Raw genomic sequence first — 19,192 nt, forward strand, 5'->3', positions numbered from 1 at the left:
ATGGTTTCTTCAGCTCCGTTCTCGAGGGTCTCCCACTCGTATCGATCTAGGCTTTCGTCCGCTGCATCCTCCCGCTGATGCTCAATGCGATGCACCTCGAACCATGGCACTTGGTGCTGTGTCTGCCACTGGAGCTCTTCCTGAGTCCATACTACGCGTACAGGGAAATGCGCCTCAAAGTCAAACTCAGGAAGAGCAGAGGAGCCGAACAGACTGGGGTATCGTTCTGTCGCCCTCTGCATCGACAGTGGGGGATCAATCAACTGCAGGGCCGTGAGAGGATGCGACGATGCATACTGCTCAGCAATAGCACATACAGCACCCCGTGTGATCATTGCAGGAGGGAAAGGAGAAGGCCCTACTTCGCGGGGGGGATGCCGCAATGTTTGGCTTAGCTCCTCTTCCATGCACTCCATGACCCCTGCTGGATCATTGTGAGGCACATTTTCAGGATCCAAATCCAGGACTAGAGCAGAGAAGCCTTGTTTGGTCATATGCTCAATCATCGGTGCAAATTGCCTGCCAGTGAGCCAAGTAAGACACCTACCTATCCGCAGAGGCTTCACCCGTCCAGGAAGGCGCAGCAACAAATAGAAGCGGGGTGGGCACCTCGCGTGTAGCTGATGGATCGGATGGTAGGTACCTCAATGTGGACTTCCATCGGCGCCAACACCCTGGTTGTCTAGACAATGTAAGCACGCTGCGTCTCAACATGGTAGGGTCAGTAAAAGAAGCCTACACCAAGGTAGCTAACATCACGTGCGTAAGGTCTGAGCGCAACAGAAAGGTCACGGACCACTCACACGAAGCAACTCACGAGGAAACACGATGCCAGAAGAGATTCAAGCGACAAAAGCACATTGCGCTTACTGCTTTTCTGCTTTGCATAAGGCGTGTGGGAAAGCGCCTGTATACACTCCAGATGTACCAGGGACTGGGAAGGAGGCACCAGTCTTTGTATCATGGTACATACGGCCTCAGCCAGAGAAAGACCATCAGCTGCGTGGCTGTATTGGAACCTTTTCCCCACAGGTACTTCCAGACGGATTGAAAGAGTATGCTATCCGTGCTGGTATGCATGATCCACGATTCCACCCGATTCAAGCGGCCGAACTACCTCAATTGGAATGCTCTGTCAGCTATTTAACACCCATGGAACCTTGCCGGCATTGGGAAGATTGGGACATAGGTGTCCATGGGATCTATATTCACCTAAAGAACCCGGTGCAGGATCATACTCACGGACATACTATGCCCAAAGTACTTACAGCGACGTTCTTGCCAGAAGTCGCGCCCGCTCAGGGCTGGTCAAAGAAAGAAACGATTGACCATGCCATTCAAAAAGCTGGCTGGCGTGGCTCTATCGACGATACTATGCGAACCAGCTTAGAAGTGTCCCGGTACCGAAGTCATCAAGCTACTTTGACCTATCAAGAATATATAGCACAGGCAGGCCTGTAGATAGATGGTGGATCAAACAAAGTAGGGGGTATCAAATTGGAGTCTTCATTCCAAGTAGCATTAGGGGGCAGTGGGTGTCGTAGGACTGCCTGTCGTGTCTTGATTCTGTACCATAGTATTGTCTTCATCATAGCCAAACAAGGATTGATACGTAGCTTTGGACTGCAACACACGAGCGCTCAGAGTATCGGTGGACGTGTCGTGCTCGCCATACTCATCTTGGGATGCTGGTGGAAACAATGAAGTTCGGTCGCTTTTATCGTCCGGGCCAGAAGAATTGGCCTCGGAAGACATGTTGGCATAGTCAGAGTTTGTGCTGCCCGCCCTCGAGGACTCGGGCAGCGGCTTTGGAGACATCGTTAGCGTGGCGTCAGCATTCATGTCAGAGGTACGCTCTGTGTTTTGCGGAGGCTGCAAGATAGAAAAAAGCTCGCCCTCCCGTTTTTCAGGTCCATAGGATTGAAATGGATCAGGGATGGCAGCCATATATGATTCTAAAATAGGATCATTGATGCCTTTGGCGGATAAACGATCGGCAATGTCGACCTGTGCACGCACGAGCAACATGACCTTCGACGCAAGGAAATCCCACGTTTGTTCTTCATTTTCAAGGGCTTCCGTATAGTGTTGGGCTTTGATCTCTTCGAGTTCGTTCACTTTCTCTTGTAGTTCAGACAGCATCGAGCGGAACGAATTCAAGTCCCGCCTTTTTTTGCGGCCTTCTTTCTGGTACTTAATTTCAATTTCTTTCAGGATGCGGCTTTGGTCCTCAATAGCCTTTTCATGCGCAATCTGACGATCTCGGACGGAGTTGCGATATACATCAAGTTGGCTCAGAAGAGGGATAGAGAACTCTTTCCAAAACGTATCGCATAACACTTGTTCGTAATTCGACTTCAAGTAGTGCAATCCACAGGCCGCCTGGAAAGCGGGGCCACTAATATGGGCCCCTTTCAACCGTGAGCAGTCTTCCAGTGCTTCAGCCATTTCGGAAGAGGCCTTCGACATGGCTAGCATAGCCGAGGTATACGTCTTGGAGGCGTTAAGGAGGCGTTCATACGCTTGCAATGATTCACTTATATCAGTGCGGCGGATATATAGGGACGGTCGGTTAGGTAGATCCACAGACGATGCCTGCGTAAGATGGCTGGTACTCTGCACAGATGGCGCATACGACGATACGCCTGAATCGACCTGCAGCATGTTGGCTCAGAAAAACACGCGGAGAGGCAGTGGAGCGGCGCCAAATTGACACTGGCTGTCGGCCACCCAGCCACCCAGCCCACCCTTGGCGGGGAAGTAAGTCCCAGTAACTCCTCGCGCCCAGATTGTTTATGGGCACGCGTCCCAACCAACAGGTGTTGCATTTCGTTCCTACCCATAACAACATGGTACGTTGGGGGCCCTATGCGGCTCCCTTTATCTTGGGTACTTACACTATCAGGCTGACTCGGAGATCAAAGAGGCTTTTGCTCTGTTTGACAAGAAAGGCTCGGGTACGATTGCCAGCGAAAACCTCGGTGATTTGCTGCGAGCTCTCGGCCAGAACCCAACCCAGGCTGAGGTGGCTGAGCTCGCTTCGAGTGCCCCTCGTGAGAGTATGTATATGAAAATGGCTTACATGTTTAGTCGACTTCGCTACATTCACTAAGATTTTGAATCGTCCTAACGGCTTCAAGCCGGCTGGTACGCCTGGTACGTATATTCGCTCGGTATTAAAATAACACCTTGCAGAGGAATTCATCCGTGGCTTCCAAGTGTTTGACAAGGATGGCACTGGCCACATTGGTGTGGGTGAGCTGCGCTACGTCCTCACCAGCCTCGGTGAGAAGCTGAGTGACGAAGAGGTGGATGAGCTGTTGAAGGGCGTGACTGTGAGCGAGTACGTATACAGCCTGTGACCATGGATTAACGTGCGGCAGGGATGGTAATATCAACTATGAGACGTTCGTACGCCAGATCCTGTCACAATAAGCGCATGAGGGTGTACCGCCGCTCTCATCGTGTGAGAAATGGACTCTAACGACTGGACCTGTCGCTATGCATGTAGTGTTGCGTGGAGAGCTACAATTGTTGTTTTATAAACCTGATGGGACGTGAATAGCGAGACTATAGTAGCATCCGATGGGAGAATTCACCATGAATCAATACTGCGTCCTCCCGACAGAAATAGATCCATACGCTGATACGAGATTCAAGATAGGCACACCAACGAATAACACACACAGGAGCATATACTGGCAAAAGTATAATTTTGGGAGTATAGGATAAAGGTGCGCAAAGATGGCAACCTATATCTATGAGGCACAACCCACTATGCCGACCAGCTTGTGATTTCGTCAACACAGACCGGTGAAGCCGTGAAGATTGCGAGCACAAACGCTAAATGAGTGTGCATTTAGTCACTGCCAGTGCGGGCTGCAAGGTTAGACAACTCAACTCATAAAGAAAAGTACGTACTGTAGACAAGCTGGCCGTGGTGGTGGATCAGGCGCTTGATCTGGCCCTCGCGCTCAAAGTGGCGAATAGCCAAACGAGCAACCGAGCCGTTGATCTTCAGACGGTCGATCAGAATGCTGGGGGTGATCATCTTGAAGGTCGGCACCTCCTTGATCACACGCTCGTACAGAGCCTTGTCAAGGTAGACAGCGTTTTGGGCCTTGTCCTTGACCTTGCCCTTCGACCACTTCTTCTTCTTACCCTGCTTAGTGGCAGCGGCCGCAATGGCAGACTTCTTAGGAGGCATCTGAATAGTGTTAGTACATCTGTCACATCATTGAGCAAGGTCACTTACGTTGTCTAAGACGTCGTTAGGACAGAAGCACTCCGGCGTCTCTCCTGACCCCAAGTGCCCCTGCGCTGCCTTCGTAAAACTAGGTTTTAAGGGAAATGTGCACGTGACTACGTCGGCCGAGGATCCTACAGCACAAGTTTGAGTCCAGCGTATTTCACGTAAGCACCGAAGGCAAGCAAGCTGATCAGTGCGTAGGAAAGATCCAGGCGGACTACAGCGTACATCCACAGCGTGCCTAAAGCAGGTGCTCGTGCCATGGTGACGGTATATGAGGCCTGGGATGTTATGGAGAAATGCAGTCATTGCGTACCTTGTTGACCAGATAGGCTAAGTAGCAGCCAGAAAATGTACCTACAACAAGCATCACAAGCTGTGTGAGTTTTCGTCGCTTTTCATGTAAATCTGTAAGGGTAAGGGGAATGGGGGCATAACAATACATACTCCACCAAATTAAGAGGATCAAAGCTGTTTCATATGAGTGTGGAGAGAAATACATACGTGGAAGACGGGCTATCAAGGTTTTAACCTCGCCCATAAATGTAGTATCTTGATTGTATTGCTTTTGAACCAGAAGATTAAGCATTTCAAACATAAAAGCAAAAGGAAGGAACCATGCAACAAGATCAAAGCCAGCTTCCATAGTGCTGCTGAGCCGGTCATCTTCTAGTTGGACATAGAGATCTTGAGCATTGGTATCCATTCGATCGTCAATTTCCTCGTCTGAATCATACTCCTCGTTATTCAAATCCCATTCCTCAGGTGTATCGCCGTCACCAGGTTGGGTACCACGAGAAGTGGAGACTCCCTTGCTTCGTATAGAACGGCGTATGGCTTCCGAAGGGCGAATGGTTCGTATTTCACTATCTTTAAGCCCGGTAATTTGACTCAAGAGTTCCTTATCATCATCTTGAATTTCTTCTAATATTGCCATCGTTCTAGAGGCACGGTATCAGTGCGAGCTACACGCGTTGCACATCGACTCTAACACGATCGAGCAGGGTGGGGAAACAGGCCTCCACATATTCGGCCGAACGCGTAGTGCCCGCTGGCCGGAGGTGCCCGGGTCGAGAGCGTAGACCCGACTCGTAGGCGTGTACCCAGCCACCATCTGAATTTGTACTATGGCTTCGAAGGCTGCTGCTATTGACTTTAGCAAGATTCTTGCTTCGGGTCTCGGCAAGGAGACGACGGCGCAGCTTGTTGCCTTCCGCAAGCGCAGCGATGAGGCTCGCCGCCTGCTGAACAGCCTGAAGTCTCAGCCTGCTACGGTTGACTTTGCGCACTACAAGAACGTGTTGAAGGTATGTAACTGATGAGCGGAATGCGCGCATATAGCACGCATCATATTAGGAAAGGATATTAACCTGATCAGAACCAGTCTGTGGTCTCGCAGGCCGAGAAGATCCTGAACGACTTCAAGCCGGTGACGTACGATGTTTCGGCCCAGGTCAAGGCCATTGAGTCGTTTGAGTCAGCTGCTGTATGTATTAAAGGGAAATTTCTGTTCTAACAAATTAGGTGAAGCAGGCGCAGGAAAGCGCTACCAAGCTCGAGGCTGAGCTTAAGGATCTCAAGGAGACCCTTAGCAACATTGAGGGTGCTCGTCCGTTCGACCAGCTTACAACGGCGGATGTTATTGCTGCTCGCCCCGAGATCGCCAAGACGGTGGAAGAGATGGTCAAGAAGGGCAAGTGGACCCTGCCTGGCTACGACGAGAAGTTCGGCAGTATGTATTTCGAATATGAGGAACGTATGACTAACATTCCGCACAGGCCTTGCTCTGACGTAATTGACTCTTCTATAGAATATATGAAAGCCCCCTACCAGCTTGTATGCACAGAGTCGTAGGTATCTGCGTGTTATGAACCGTCAAGGGCGTGTACTACATACCGGTGGTCTGAGTGCGATGCTGGCGGTGCCACATGTGGCCGCTCCTCGACGTCACGTGCTAAGGATGTCACCTATCCCCCGCGGCCCGGAGGTCGAGCCACCCCAGCCTACAGTTTGTGGTCTCTTGCCTAGCATGTCGACGAACAGCCTGTTTAGCGGTCCCTTTGGTGGCGGAACCGTACCAGCGGATGATGTGGATGATAAGTTTCCCTCTATGCTGAATCGTGACCGCCGTACGTCTGTGTCGGCAGAAAGTATGATGACGACACCCTCCGAAATAAAAGAAACAGAGTGTCACCCCAAGACGAAAGACCAATCTGAGCGTTTGTACGCATCGTTGGGAGACAATGTGATTTTCCGCCAGCTCGAGTCGGAACAGAAAGAGGATGTGATTTCAGCTATGCGTGAATGGCCTGTGAAGAAGGGGGACATTGTAATTAAGCAGGGCGATGACGGAGACTATTGCTATTTCATCGAGACAGGTAGTCTCGATGTGTTCATCCAACCGCCTGGTACGCCAGCGCATGAAGCACTGGCAGCACCCAGTGACCAACTTGGTCAAAAAGTGCTAAGTTACGGCCCTGGAGCGCTCTTTGGTGAGCTTGCGTTGCTCTACCTCCAACCTCGTGCTGCCTCAGTCGTGGCTACATCTGATTGCACATTGTGGGCTCTAGATCGCGTGACATTTCGTTCGATTCTAGCACACTCTGACCGAAAACGCCGCTTGATGCTTGATTCGTTCTTGCGTCAAGTACCTTTGCTGCAATCGTTGCGGGATGACGAGCGTGCTCGTGTGTCTGATGCCATTGATGTGGTAGAATACAACACGGGCGATGTGATTATTCGTGAAGGCGATATTGGCACTAAGTTCTACATGGTTGTCAATGGTGTTGCCGAGGTGATTAAGGCGGGCGATGAAGCACACCCTGTATCGATGTTGCAGCGTGGTGACTACTTTGGCGAGCTGGCGCTCTTGCATCGCGCACCACGCGCTGCTACAGTAGTGGCCAGTAAGCACTCGCCCCTCTCCAAGCTCCGCGTGGCGGTGCTGGAGGAGGATGCTTTCACGCGTTTACTCGGTCCCCTCAAAGATATTATGAACCGTCACGCAGAGACTCATTATGGCACGACGACTTCTACGATGCACAGTGCATCGTCTGATTCATCGCAGCCCCCAGGCTCGCCCAAATCCAAAGCTCACTAATTTCATATGTGGCACATGCGCAAGAGCTCATGCCTCTCCCTCACTTCTTCCCGTATATGATTTCGATGGACATTCTATACAAGTTCCCCACGGGAACCAGTACGAACTATGATGCAAGTTCTCACTTTGTCGGCTGTAGGTTGTAGATAGCGAGCTGATCATGTTGCTCCTCCATAGGCAACGGTGCTGGAGTTGAAAACAACGGATCCACACTTGATCCCGATTTGGGGAAGGCCATCACATCGCGAATGGATGTAGTGTCACATGCAATCGCCATGAACCGATCAAAGCCTAGCGCAATACCTGCATGTGGGGGAGCACCACATTCCAACGCATGTAACAAGTGAGAGAACCGCTGCTGCTCCTCCTCACTCAATGCAAGCACATCCCGCAAAATACATAATTGTAAAGTGGGATCGTGAATACGAACGCTACCCCCGCCAATTTCGGCACCATTCAGGACCAGGTCATAATGCTGACCATGAATCGTGGCTAACGTGGCATCTCGCTCAGCCGGAGGTAGTAAGAAGGCTTTTTGGAGTTTTGGTATATCGGCAGCCACGGGGGCCGTGAAAGGATGGTGCGTACTGCTCCAGCGGCCATGAGCGAGATGATCCTTGTCGGCGTCCGCGTGGGTGAAAAGTGGGAACTCTGTGACCCAGAGAATCCGAGGCTCTTTGGAGCGTAGCGACAGCAGATCGGCGATACGCAAACGTAAGTCACCCATCACGGTACTTCCCCCATCCAACAACGCAGGTCGACGCGAAACAAACACATGGTAGGTGTCTTCTGGCTGTGACGACACAGTGGACGCATCATCTGCAAAGGCATACGCTCGCTCCATCATGGACGCAAGGGTATCAGCCAACGAGGCAGCATCGAATGCCTCTGGCATAGCGGCCATGTGATGCGATTTGGCACAAAGCAGTGCAGCAAGTGCTTGTGGATCGCTCTTTTTTCCCTTGAAATGCTCTACAGGGACGCGATCGCCATGTTGGTCGATCATGAGAGCTTGGATCTGCTTGCCTGTCAAGGCACAATGAGGGTACCTTGGCACTATCAGGACATCCAACACATGGGAAGCACCTGCAGAGCAGAGGTTCTCGATGGGCAGACCAAAACGAAGATCCGGCTTGTCAGACCCATACGTGCGCATTACATGCTCATAGGTATATACAGGGAATGATGCAGGCAATGGTGCATGGCCAGCGGCTGTCCACATCGTTTGGACAAGGCCCTGTGTAATATCACGAACATCAGCACCACCGATTCGCCATACATCATTATCACCATGCCCACGGACAAAACTCATTTCGATATCGATCTGCGTGAATTCAGGCTGTCGGTCTTTTCGCCCATCCTCGTCGCGGAAACATTTGGCAAATTGGAAATATCGATCCGTCACACCAGAGACCATGAGCAATTGCTTAGGCTGTTGCGGTGATTGCTGCAATGCATAAAACTGCGGGCCAGGTGTGTGTCTTGTAGGTACAAGGAATTCGCGCGCGCCTTCGGGCGTAGAACGAAGAAGAATAGGTGTCTCGATTTCGATAAAGTCATTATCGTGAAGGAAGTTTCGAGCAGCCTGTGCCATACGGCTTCGTGTACGAATGGCGTCACGCAAAGGCGCACGGCGAAGGTCCAAGTAGCGGTGCTTGGCGCGCAGCGTGTCTTTCGGCAAGGTCGAAGAGTCATGGCACTGGCTGGCGTAAAAGGGTAGAGTTGCGTTGGCCGCATTCAGCAAAGACCATGCCTCGACGTTTACTTCCACCTGCCCCGTCTTCATAGCAGCGTTCGTAGCACCGGAAGCCCGCTCGCGCACATGACCATCCACATGAATCACACTTTCTACAGGTACAGCACACAACGCTTCGATCAACGATGGATCTGTGACCATGAGTTGAACAGGGCCTGTGGCATCCTGTAAAGGAATAAATGCAAGATGCCTGGATATTTTTCGAGGAGATAACATCCATCCAGCGATGGACACCGGCTTGCCAATATGTGACGCATTCAATGAGCCGCAAGTATGCGTTCGAGGCTGCGTCGACCATTGTGCTGTCGGTCGCGATGGCTCGGGCGGCTGTCTCGTAGAAAAAGATCGCTCCTGCACACTAGAACGAGTAGAAACATGCCTGTGCACGGCAGTACCAGCCCGCGGTGAGAGCGACCATCGCACAGGCCATCTTAGCCGGCATAGCCCTGGACGCATTACCATGCCTATCACCAATCGCGCGTGCGAGTATGCCCCGCGTACAAGGCCGCAGCACGGTGCCTGACAGCTTAGGGAAAAAAAAAAAAAAAACCACACTGCTGGCTATGCATGGCGTCACGTGTGCATGCATATGCCGAAGCAGAGGCGCGGCGTTTTCCAATGCCATCGAGACACGAAACGGAGGTCAAATTCCCGCGCTTAGGCTTTTCTCATACTATCATTATGTCCGCTACTACCGACGTTGACACTAAGACTTCTTCTGCCGTCCCGGCCATGTCGAATGCCCAGGTTACAGGTCTGAGCGACTCCGTGACAGAGCACACTACTGTGTACACCAACGCTACTCCTGACGTTCTTGAGTCGGAGAACCACCGCGTGGTGACAGAGGCCCTCCCCATCACCCACACCGGCGTGCCGGACTACAACGAGGGTTCCCGCGCTGCCCCGCCGATTGTGGGCTCGGACCTGTACAGTGTGTTGCGCTCGTCGCAGCCGGTGTCGCAGACCCCTGGTGCTGCTGCCACAAAGACTGCTGGCGCTGCTCCAATGGCCCCGGCCACTACCTCGACTGCCACCGCCTTCACCAGCAGCGACAAACCTTCGGATGTTGCTGCCCCGATCAAGACGGTGAACGGTGCTGAGGATGCTACTGGATCGCTGTCGACTAAGCCGACTGCTCCGGCCACTACGTCGAACGTTCACGCCGGCACTGCTGGTGCTGCCACTGGCGCAGCCACTGGTGCTGGCGTCGGTGCTGGTACCACGGCTAGCCAGGGTGCTTCTGCCCCCAGCTCGTTCGAGCCTACCAACGAGCAGGCCTGGTCGGTTCGTGGCCCTGCTTCGAACTACGTGTCGCGTGGCCCGATCGATATTGCTGCCGTGGCCACCGCTGGTGCCACCGGTGCCAGCACTTCTGGCCTTGCTGCCGAATCTAGCACTGGTGTCGCCAACCCGACTACTGCCACTGACGCTACCACCACTGGTGCTACTGGCGCTACTGGCGCTACTGGTGTCGCTGGTGCCACTGGTGCTACGACCAAGCCTACTACCGCCGCGACCAACGCTGCGCAGGGTGTGAAGGGCACCAGCACCAACGCTACCACTGGTGTGAACAAGGCTGGCCAGAACGCTGCTACTGGTGCTAAGGACACTGCTACCAAGAAGAAGGTTGGTGTTATGACTAAGATCAAGCGTGCTCTCAAGATTGGTAAGAACAAGCAGTAAATTAGCTATGCTTGTGTGTGGCACCACTACGATAATGTGAGGCTATAATGGCGATGTAACGATAAGCATCTATCGTACAGAGATGCGACACCAGCAGTGGCGTACATCGTTCTGTCTGTAGGTTCTCTTCTTTTAGACTCCTTTAATTGTGACATTTGGCTAATAGCTTTCACGATATTTTTGGTGATAGTCTTCCCCCCCTTTTGAAAATATGCTTTACCAACCATGAGACGAACGTAATCACATGACTAAAAGATGTCGTCATGATTAAATCAAGACACGCCAAACCTGAGAAGACTTCACCCTGCAGCCTTACCACGTGGGAATTGTGCCGGCCGCGCATTTGCGGTGCCAAGCCTCAAGAGAATTTCCCCGCGCTTTCAGATCGGGCGAGCGAAAGTGGTTAACGCATTGCCACCATACTATATCATGTCTTCTGCAGAAGTACCGCCTAAAGAATTGTATTACTACGGAGGCTACGGTTATGACAATGGCCTCTCAGACGGTGCGCGCGCTGGTATCGGTATGTACTTATTTACGTGTTGACTTTTACGACAGGCGTTGGTGTATCCTTGTTTGTAATCATTGTCGTGGTGCTTATTGCTTTGGCTGTCTCGCGTCGTCGTAGCCGCCCATTCATGCCAACATTTCGCCCAGGATACAATACGGGTATATACCCACCGAACCAACCGAGTTACGAAGCACAGCCATACCAAGCGCAACCGTATCAATCTCAACCGTATCAGACACAATCGTACATGGGCTCTCCCGGTGCAGCTCATTGGCAACAAGCCCGACCAGCTACCCAAGATGAACCGTACACGACAGGCAACCAAGAGTATGCCCCACCACCGTATCCGCCGCCATCGTACCCCCCTCCCGCTGGCTCCCCACCTAACAAAACTGCTCCTTAATTTTTCTTCTCTTGGATGAGATGCTGTTGACTTCATTTGAATAAAAGGACAAGCAGCTCCTTTTTCCTTTTAATCGCACATGATAATAATATGAAATGTCTGGCTTTGTGATAATTTGAATTCCCATTATACATAAGTTACTGTCAAGTTGTTCATGTATATCTCTACTATACTCCTATTCACTACATGGTATATTCGTTTAATTTTTCGCATATAGCATCCAAAACATGGATGAACGGCATGCATGTGAATTTGACAGCAGACACATAGTCGGTCATAGAAGGCCTAACCTCCACACTGCCATGGCACAGCATTTGCCACCCCTCTTCCATAATGGCTGACTATTGCGAAGGTGGTAATTGCGGAGATAGCCACTATGGGGCCAGAATCGGTGTTGGCGTAGCCATCGTTATTATTTTTATCCTCATTTGTCTATCCATCTGTGTGGTCAGCTTGTTCCGGTATCGTCGGCTTAGAAACGTTGCATTGACGCGCCTACGCACAGGCGAAGATGCAGATGGTTTAGGCACGTATACATATCCAACGGGAACGTATCCACCTACAATGGGACGAATGTATCCAAACCAACCTGGTTGGAATGATCCCTACGGTGCGGATGGTGAGCCTTTGCCTCGCTATGAGCCACCACCAACACCGCCACCACCATTCGAAGAGAAAATCAATATAACGCACCCGGATCGTAGTTACGATCCTGACCACCTACCTATACCCGATACTTCGACGTCTGGGTATATGCAGCATATGCAAGGGGAGTCGACAAATCCGTTTACGGTTAGTGCCCCTTCTACGAGTACAGTAAGAACTGGGATTCCCTGAATTGACCTTTCCTGCTACGTAATATAGCTTAAAGTATCTGTATATATGTATGTATTTTGAAATGAGGCCATGACCGTGTACGTCCTGTTTATTTAGGTCCCAGAAGACCATTCACTTATGCAGGTTTAAGCATGAATGAATCCTTGGTATTCTGCTCGAGATAGCCTCTACATATGAGACTAGCAACATAGTGTTTAAGCGTACGAGCCGTATGGTATACATGGATCATTCTTAGCGGCCGCCGCCGACGTGTCCACCGCCGTTGCCCTTCGCGCTGCTGCGGCCGAGCTCGTTGCTCTTCAAAGTACCAGCCTGGAGGTGGCCAGTCTCAAGCAGCTTCACGATAGCGTCATCCATGTTCGTGGTTCCAAAGACAGTGGACATCTCTTGCTTGGACAGCTGGCCAAGGATACCCTGCGAACCCTGACCCGACGAGAAGATCTGGAAGCTATCCACCACATCGGCAAGAGGGATCGTCTTATCGCCGTTGCGCCAAGACACATAGGTCTCTGGGTTGACCAGTACAATGTACTCATCGGTCGACATGGGGTCGGCCTTGTAAATCACCTTGGAAATGTTCTGTTGCGTCATGTTGTAGTTAGAAAGCAACTTGTGGGGTAGGCACGGGCCAGTATTTATGCTCGATCATGTTCCCCCGCAGTGAGGTGGCAAACGCGGATCATGTGACATGTGTCACGGATGTTAGTCAGCGTGCTGGCAAGAAAGGCGCGATAGGGAAGCGAGAGCCAAGACGATAGCGTTCCTACTAGAGAGAGGAGGGCAAACAAGCGTCATGTGGCGCCTATAGAAATGTAGCTATGGGAGCGAGGGAATATGCATTCTCTTGACTGACAAATAGAGTAAATATACATGATCAATCAAGCAGGAGCCTAGTCACGAGCGAGTGGCCCATCAACGATAACAATGCATGTAGGAGTGCGTCTGTAATAGGTGGATGGGGGGACGGAAAGAAGGATCGAAGGCCTATCGCCCAGGCTTCTATGTGGGAGACAGCGTGAACGCACGGCCCCCAGGCAGAGCCTAGGCGTACGGAGCATCATGTGATGTACTTTAGTCAGCGAACGCAGGTCGTCGCGCTTCGCTCTCGCTAGCAGACGTGCGTTTTGCATCCAATGGAGACAGACGCGCCGCTGGCGGCGTTGCCTGACTTGGCTGAACGGCAAGCCAAGCGCAGTCGTACGTTGAGGCATGGTGCACCATCGTCTATGCCCGATCCACCTAGTGTGGAAGAAAGCACGACATCTCTTCCTACCATGACCAAGGCGCATTTAGCGTCGAAAGTGTATGAAGAATACAAGCAAGCGATGATTTTGCCTGAAGTGATCCAAGCGCAGCAAGGTACATCGGCGACCACAATGGCCTCATCCTCGAAGTCTTCGTCGAACAACCCAATTGTGTCTGCGCTGGCACAGCTCGAGGAGGCCCATGGACATACGACACCTACGCCATCCTCGTCGTCCACATCGCAGGCCCTTACGCTACGCAGCGCGGCAGATACAGCACGGGCTACGTCCAAGCCAGCGTCGGCATCGAAGTTGCAGACAGCGCTTATGAAGCGCGACGAAAGTATGCCGGACACAGGCCGGTCTATGCTCAACAGCGCGCTGATCCGCAAGAAAGAATTGGCCGCGCAGCATGCCAAGCCAGCCTACCATGCACCATGGAAGCTTATGCGCGTGATTTCAGGACACCTTGGATGGGTGCGTTGTGTAGCTGTGGACCCGAACAACCAGTGGTTTGCCACAGGTGCTGGTGATCGTATCATCAAGATTTGGGACATGGCGTCCGGCGAGTTGAAGCTCTCCTTGACAGGCCACATTTCCACGGTGCGAGGCTTGGCCGTAAGTGCGCGGCACCCCTATATGTTTTCTGCGGGGGAGGACAAGTTGGTCAAGTGCTGGGACCTGGAGACCAACAAAGTCGTGCGGCAGTACTATGGCCATCTGTCCGGTATATATGCGCTAAGTTTGCACCCTACGTTGGATGTCGTCGTGACAGCGGGCCGTGATGCGTCTGCACGTGTATGGGATATCCGAACCAAGACGCAGGTACATGTGCTAAGTGGGCATCGCGGCACGGTGGCCAGTGTCCAGTGCCAAGAAAGCGATCCGCAGGTGATCACGGGCAGTATGGATGCGACGGTGAAGTTGTGGGATTTGGCGGCAGGTCGATGTATGACGACGTTGACGCACCACAAAAAGTCTGTGCGCTCGTTGGCCATTGCGCCGCATCAGTTCACGTTTGTGTCAGGCTCGGCGGGGGGCCGTAATATCAAGAAATGGCGATGCCCGGAAGGCACCTTGATGACGAATATGACACATGATGCTATTGTGAATACGCTATCGGTGAATGCAGATGGTGTGCTATTCAGTGGCGCTGACGATGGTTCTATGAAGGTGTGTGTGTGTGTGTACTGACAGCTAGTTCTTTGATTACGAGACAGGTCTTCCCTTCCAAGCGTCGAACGATGTTGTGCAGCCTGGCTCGCTGGATGCGGAAGCTGGTTTGTTCTGCTCGACCTTCGACCAAACAGGCACGCGGCTCATTACAGGCTGTGCGGATAAGAGTACGTATACGCGTGCGAAGAGGCAGAGGCTCACGCGGCAGCGATCAAAATGTATCGAGAAACATAGTGTGACATAGCTACGGTCTACGGCCGACCTACGAATCTACCACCGCAACGACTGGGCGACAGCGTGCAAGGCATGCGTCAACCGCGCCAGTTCATGCTCGCTGTTATGTCCACGGTCCAGGGTGAAGCTCTCGGTGACGCCAGGGAAGGTCGTTGAGCCGTAGCCCAGCCAACGGCCAGGCGCTACGCCCAAGTGGCGATACCATGGCCGATCGCGCAAACCTGCCCGGTCCAAGAAGCGTTGCTCGAACGTCTGGAGTTGGCGGTTGAGGTGGTGTGCGATGTACATCAATCGGCGCACCCGCCGCGATGGCTTGTGGTGCGCATGGCGCAGGATATGGCGGATATGGCCTGCCAGCGCCGTTTGGCGGTACTGCAAGCTCATAGCAGCTTGGTGGACATCGTTGACAGCGCGATGCAGGGCCTGAAATGCGGCTTTGGGCACATCGACGCCGCTGGATGTCGCCGCCTGGAGGGCGTCGGCATGGTAGGTATGCAGGGCCTTGGCATAGTCCATCGCCTCGATCGGGAGGAACGGTGCATCCACACTGCGCAGCGCCAGCAAGCCAAATGCCTGGGCCATCGTGACATGGTACGTGAATCCAGGATCGCCATACTGATCCATCCATGCAAACGAGTCGTAGTTGGAATGGTAATGGTACACGGGATCACGTGGTCCACGTTTGAAGCTGAGGTCCGTCGAGGGGACGCCGAGGTGCTGCAGGAACACTGTGTAGTCGCTCCCGGAGCCCAGGGAGCCCACATGCGAGAGCTCGAGTGTGTGATTCGTGTGTCTCGGCGTAGCCTTGACTACACGGCGTAAGAGCGCAGCGAGCGATGGCGACGCACTCGCCTGCAGCCGTGTGCCTGACACGGCCATGTCGAGATTGTGGTACATGGCCACGTTCGCCTGCACAAACGAGCTAAAGTCTTCACCAAACTCCGTCGAGCCGACCAGGCCGTACTCTTCGGCATCCCACGACGCGAACATGAGTGTACGCATTGGGCGCCAGCCTGACTTGTACAGCTCGCCCAGCCCCTTCAGGACGTCATGGAAGACGGCCGTGCCGGACGAGGGATCGCCGGCGCCAAACACCCATGCGTCGCGGTGATTGCCGAGCATCACTCGCTGGTCGTCCAGGTAGCCGGGGATCACAGCGTACACGTTCCAAATGTCCTTCTGACGTGGATGAATGTCGTTCGTCATGTGGACAACGACCTCGCTGGGGCCGGTCCAGTACTCGGTATCGGGCAACGCCCCAGCAAAGTGGTCACGCACGTCGCTCGCACGATGGCCATGGCCCCGCAGGTACGCCAGGAGTTTTTGTGCATTGGCATACGAAAGCGGCAGCGAGGGAATGCGTGGCAGGTTGTCGGCCTTTTCACGAGGGAGGCGCGTGGCATTTCGGTACGACGGCGTGCCAGGCGTCGTGGGATCGCCAGGGTAGAACGACAGCGCCTGCACACTGCCGCGCTGGATACTGCTGGGCTGCCGGGCCGGGCCGTGTGGGTACGCCTCGTAGCCCTTGGCAGCTGTCACCTCGCCATCTTCCGCTGGGTCCGAATAGATAAGCACACCCACAGCGCCGTACTCCTGCGCGGCACGAACTTTCAGGCCACGGAATGCACCGCCGTAGCGCACAAGCACAATGCGGCCTTCCACCGGAATGCCCAGCTCCAGAAGCCGCGCAAAGTCTTCGTGCGAGCCTGTGCCTGCATACACCAGCGGCGCACTCGCAGAGCCCGGCGCGGAGTAGCCATGGAACGGCGGGAGGCCGTGCGCACTGGTGGGGTCGTCCGACAAGACATCTTCGGTCAACGTCGCATTCCACAAGGCGGTAGGACGCTCCGCCTCTGTGACGGAGAGGCGCGCCTCCCCTGGCTCGTCCAGGAGAACCGAGTAGGTATCTGCCCAGACACGGGGCGTCACCGTGGCATCGTCACGCCACAGATCGTCACGACGTTCCATCGCTGCGCGGCTCTCCGCACTGCCAGCCTCGTAGATCAAGGTACTGGCATCGTCCACCGCGGGAGCCCCTAGCAGTTCGGACCACTCGTTCAGGAGCTGCACCACAGACGCTTGGTCGCCTTCGTCCCCGGCGCGGTGCACGTGCGATGTGTAGCGCTGCAAGGCATCCCGAATGCTCTCGGCCTGAGGCACGGCTAGGAAGGCCGTTTCCAGCGCTGCATTGCGTTCATCGAGCGAGGGGTAGCATTTCGACGAGGATGTGTCACCCCCGCGAATCTGGCACAACGCCTCGGCCTTGGCGAGAGGGCCACGCAGAGCATAATACAGGCGATCCGCCGCAGCCTTGTCGACATTCTTTGCGTGACAAGGCCGAGTTCGACGTGGCATCATCGTTGGCATACATTGCCAAAGTAGCATGCCAGCGACAAACAGGCCCACGACGCATGTGCGCCATGACACACCACGACGAGGTCCACGACGGTACGGTCCCCGCTCCTGATCCCACGCCGGCGTCTCGTCGGCCGGCGGCGTCCAAGCCCCTTTCTCATTCACGTCCATCGTGACAGAGACCGTGGGAGCCACATGGGGCGCCCGGTCCACACGGCGATGCTCTTGACACAAACTCGCCATGCTCGTAGCCACAGAGCCAGTCACGGCGCAGCACGCACCGACGCCTGGGGCCGGCTTATGTGGAGGTCACGCGCGACGGCGACGGCGGCGGCGGCGGCGGCAGTGGCAGCAGCAGCGGCAGACTTCCTAGACAGCGTGGCACTACAGGCTCTACGATATATACCCCTCCGTTAGTTCTCATCCATAGGCTGACTATCGTCCTGGCCAGACGGCGCATGGCCCTCGGTCGCCTGTGTGGTCGTCGTATCGGTCTGTGTGGATTCTGTCGTAGCCGCAGCCGCAGCCGCAGCAGCGGCCTCAGTGGCCTTTTGACGCTCACTCGGGCCGAGTCTGTGATGTGAGTCGATGCAGATACGTACTGCTCAAACCAGCCAGCCAGGTCATCGCCTTCGACCAACGTAAACTTCTGGCCATCACGCGCAGCTGGCGACATGGGATCGGCGTCCGCGCCTGGGCCGACATACGCCACAGACACGGCCGCACGTTCGAGCTGTTTGTTTTGGGGAAGCGTCTCACGCAGCGCGCGAATGCCGTGAATAATAAGCTGATCGAGATCAGCGTCGACAAACTCATCCATATGGCGCTCCAAGTACGTCTTCGCACTTTGACTACGCGCGCCAAGACTCATCGCGACGTACTCGAAGCAGTTGCCCGTAGGGTTGAACTCGTACAGATGCGGACCAGTGTCGTCGGTACCGATCACGAGGAAGCCAACACCGTACGGACGCTTTCCATACTGCATCGTGTTCAACTGGGCACGATCGGCCAACGACGACATGAGCCGCGACAGCGGGAGAGGACGCGTATACATAAGCCGCGAGGATAGCGCCAGCTGGCGCATATAGTTGCTATACATAAGACACGGGCATACATACCTCAGCACACGCGCATCGCTGGTGAGACCAGCAAATCCGAATCCAATGTGATGATCAATCTTGAGAACCTTGCGCTGGTACGCCGCAAGCTCGGAGGGCGCACGCTTGAGCGCCACAAGCACAGCATGCGTCTTGGAACGCAAGCCAACTACGGCAGACCCCTGCTTTACGGCCTCCAGCGCGTATTCCACCTGATGCAAGCGGCCTTGCGGCGAGACTGCGAGTGGTGTCAGTGGAGCACGAAGACGGACGATACGTACACACTGTATTATCGCTGTCGTATGTGCTGCGGCATAGTTAGTTGAATTCTCTCGCTAATGCATACTTTCGAAACTGTCCATGTTAGTTCAGCCTCACGTACCATGTCGATCAGTCCCACCACTACAGCGCAGAGCAAAGCCACCTTCGCAGTACGTCGAGACGACGCGTAGGACCCACGACTGATCAGATATATTTGCATATATGCCCTGTGGAGGTCTGGCTCTGCACAGCGCCGTCGCGCTCGCAGGACCTGGCGACGCATCGT

The 19,192-nt window shown here is 53.9% G+C and overlaps 11 protein-coding genes across 11 annotated transcripts; 6 read left to right on the forward strand and 5 right to left on the reverse strand.

Annotated features, from left to right (window-relative positions):
* Nucleotides 1-828: 828 nt before the first annotated feature.
* Malapachy_0193 (hypothetical protein) lies at nt 829-1,461 on the forward strand (the record flags this gene model as incomplete). Its single annotated transcript, XM_018134724.1, has 1 exon — nt 829-1,461. The coding sequence occupies one exon, from the start codon at nt 829-831 to the stop codon at nt 1,459-1,461; it is 633 nt and encodes a 210-aa protein (XP_017991102.1).
* Nucleotides 1,462-1,521: 60 nt separating this feature from the next.
* On the reverse strand, nt 1,522-2,664 carry Malapachy_0272 (hypothetical protein; the record flags this gene model as incomplete). Its single annotated transcript, XM_018134801.1, has 1 exon — nt 1,522-2,664. The coding sequence occupies one exon, from the start codon at nt 2,662-2,664 to the stop codon at nt 1,522-1,524; it is 1,143 nt and encodes a 380-aa protein (XP_017991125.1).
* Nucleotides 2,665-2,849: 185 nt separating this feature from the next.
* Malapachy_0202 (myosin regulatory light chain cdc4) lies at nt 2,850-3,435 on the forward strand (the record flags this gene model as incomplete). The annotated part of the gene is made up of 5 exons (XM_018134733.1): nt 2,850-2,852; nt 2,906-3,059; nt 3,091-3,156; nt 3,196-3,343; nt 3,384-3,435. 5 exons carry the CDS (start codon nt 2,850-2,852, stop codon nt 3,433-3,435), a joined length of 423 nt encoding a protein of 140 aa, XP_017991177.1.
* A 424-nt stretch (nt 3,436-3,859) lies between these two features.
* On the reverse strand, nt 3,860-5,186 carry Malapachy_0237 (ribosomal protein s25; the record flags this gene model as incomplete). Its single annotated transcript, XM_018134767.1, has 5 exons — nt 3,860-3,879; nt 3,922-4,207; nt 4,566-4,657; nt 4,697-4,720; nt 4,754-5,186. The coding sequence occupies 5 exons, from the start codon at nt 5,184-5,186 to the stop codon at nt 3,860-3,862; spliced, it is 855 nt and encodes a 284-aa protein (XP_017991038.1).
* A 190-nt stretch (nt 5,187-5,376) lies between these two features.
* On the forward strand, nt 5,377-7,349 carry Malapachy_0199 (camp-dependent protein kinase regulatory subunit; the record flags this gene model as incomplete). Its single annotated transcript, XM_018134730.1, has 4 exons — nt 5,377-5,556; nt 5,628-5,735; nt 5,774-5,981; nt 6,130-7,349. 4 exons carry the CDS (start codon nt 5,377-5,379, stop codon nt 7,347-7,349), a joined length of 1,716 nt encoding a protein of 571 aa, XP_017991059.1.
* Nucleotides 7,350-7,470: 121 nt separating this feature from the next.
* On the reverse strand, nt 7,471-9,246 carry Malapachy_0267 (aspartate--trna mitochondrial; the record flags this gene model as incomplete). The annotated part of the gene is made up of 1 exon (XM_018134796.1): nt 7,471-9,246. The coding sequence occupies one exon, from the start codon at nt 9,244-9,246 to the stop codon at nt 7,471-7,473; it is 1,776 nt and encodes a 591-aa protein (XP_017990943.1).
* Nucleotides 9,247-9,837: 591 nt separating this feature from the next.
* Nucleotides 9,838-10,788, forward strand: Malapachy_0254 (hypothetical protein; the record flags this gene model as incomplete). The annotated part of the gene is made up of 2 exons (XM_018134783.1): nt 9,838-10,311; nt 10,690-10,788. The coding sequence occupies 2 exons, from the start codon at nt 9,838-9,840 to the stop codon at nt 10,786-10,788; spliced, it is 573 nt and encodes a 190-aa protein (XP_017990964.1).
* A 429-nt stretch (nt 10,789-11,217) lies between these two features.
* Nucleotides 11,218-11,702, forward strand: Malapachy_0255 (hypothetical protein; the record flags this gene model as incomplete). Its single annotated transcript, XM_018134784.1, has 2 exons — nt 11,218-11,311; nt 11,347-11,702. 2 exons carry the CDS (start codon nt 11,218-11,220, stop codon nt 11,700-11,702), a joined length of 450 nt encoding a protein of 149 aa, XP_017990965.1.
* A 1,068-nt stretch (nt 11,703-12,770) lies between these two features.
* Malapachy_0223 (hypothetical protein) lies at nt 12,771-13,130 on the reverse strand (the record flags this gene model as incomplete). The annotated part of the gene is made up of 1 exon (XM_018134754.1): nt 12,771-13,130. The coding sequence occupies one exon, from the start codon at nt 13,128-13,130 to the stop codon at nt 12,771-12,773; it is 360 nt and encodes a 119-aa protein (XP_017991078.1).
* A 542-nt stretch (nt 13,131-13,672) lies between these two features.
* Malapachy_0192 (pre-mrna-splicing factor prp46) lies at nt 13,673-15,193 on the forward strand (the record flags this gene model as incomplete). The annotated part of the gene is made up of 3 exons (XM_018134723.1): nt 13,673-14,956; nt 14,985-15,126; nt 15,168-15,193. 3 exons carry the CDS (start codon nt 13,673-13,675, stop codon nt 15,191-15,193), a joined length of 1,452 nt encoding a protein of 483 aa, XP_017991058.1.
* A 36-nt stretch (nt 15,194-15,229) lies between these two features.
* Malapachy_0228 (protein-vacuolar targeting-related protein) lies at nt 15,230-17,719 on the reverse strand (the record flags this gene model as incomplete). Its single annotated transcript, XM_018134759.1, has 1 exon — nt 15,230-17,719. The coding sequence occupies one exon, from the start codon at nt 17,717-17,719 to the stop codon at nt 15,230-15,232; it is 2,490 nt and encodes an 829-aa protein (XP_017991122.1).
* Between the last annotated feature and the right edge of the window lie 1,473 nt (nt 17,720-19,192).

The sequence above is a fragment of the Malassezia pachydermatis genome, assembly GCF_001278385.1.
Source record: "Malassezia pachydermatis strain CBS 1879 chromosome Unknown scaffold6, whole genome shotgun sequence".
Lineage (NCBI taxonomy): Eukaryota > Fungi > Basidiomycota > Malasseziomycetes > Malasseziales > Malasseziaceae > Malassezia > Malassezia pachydermatis.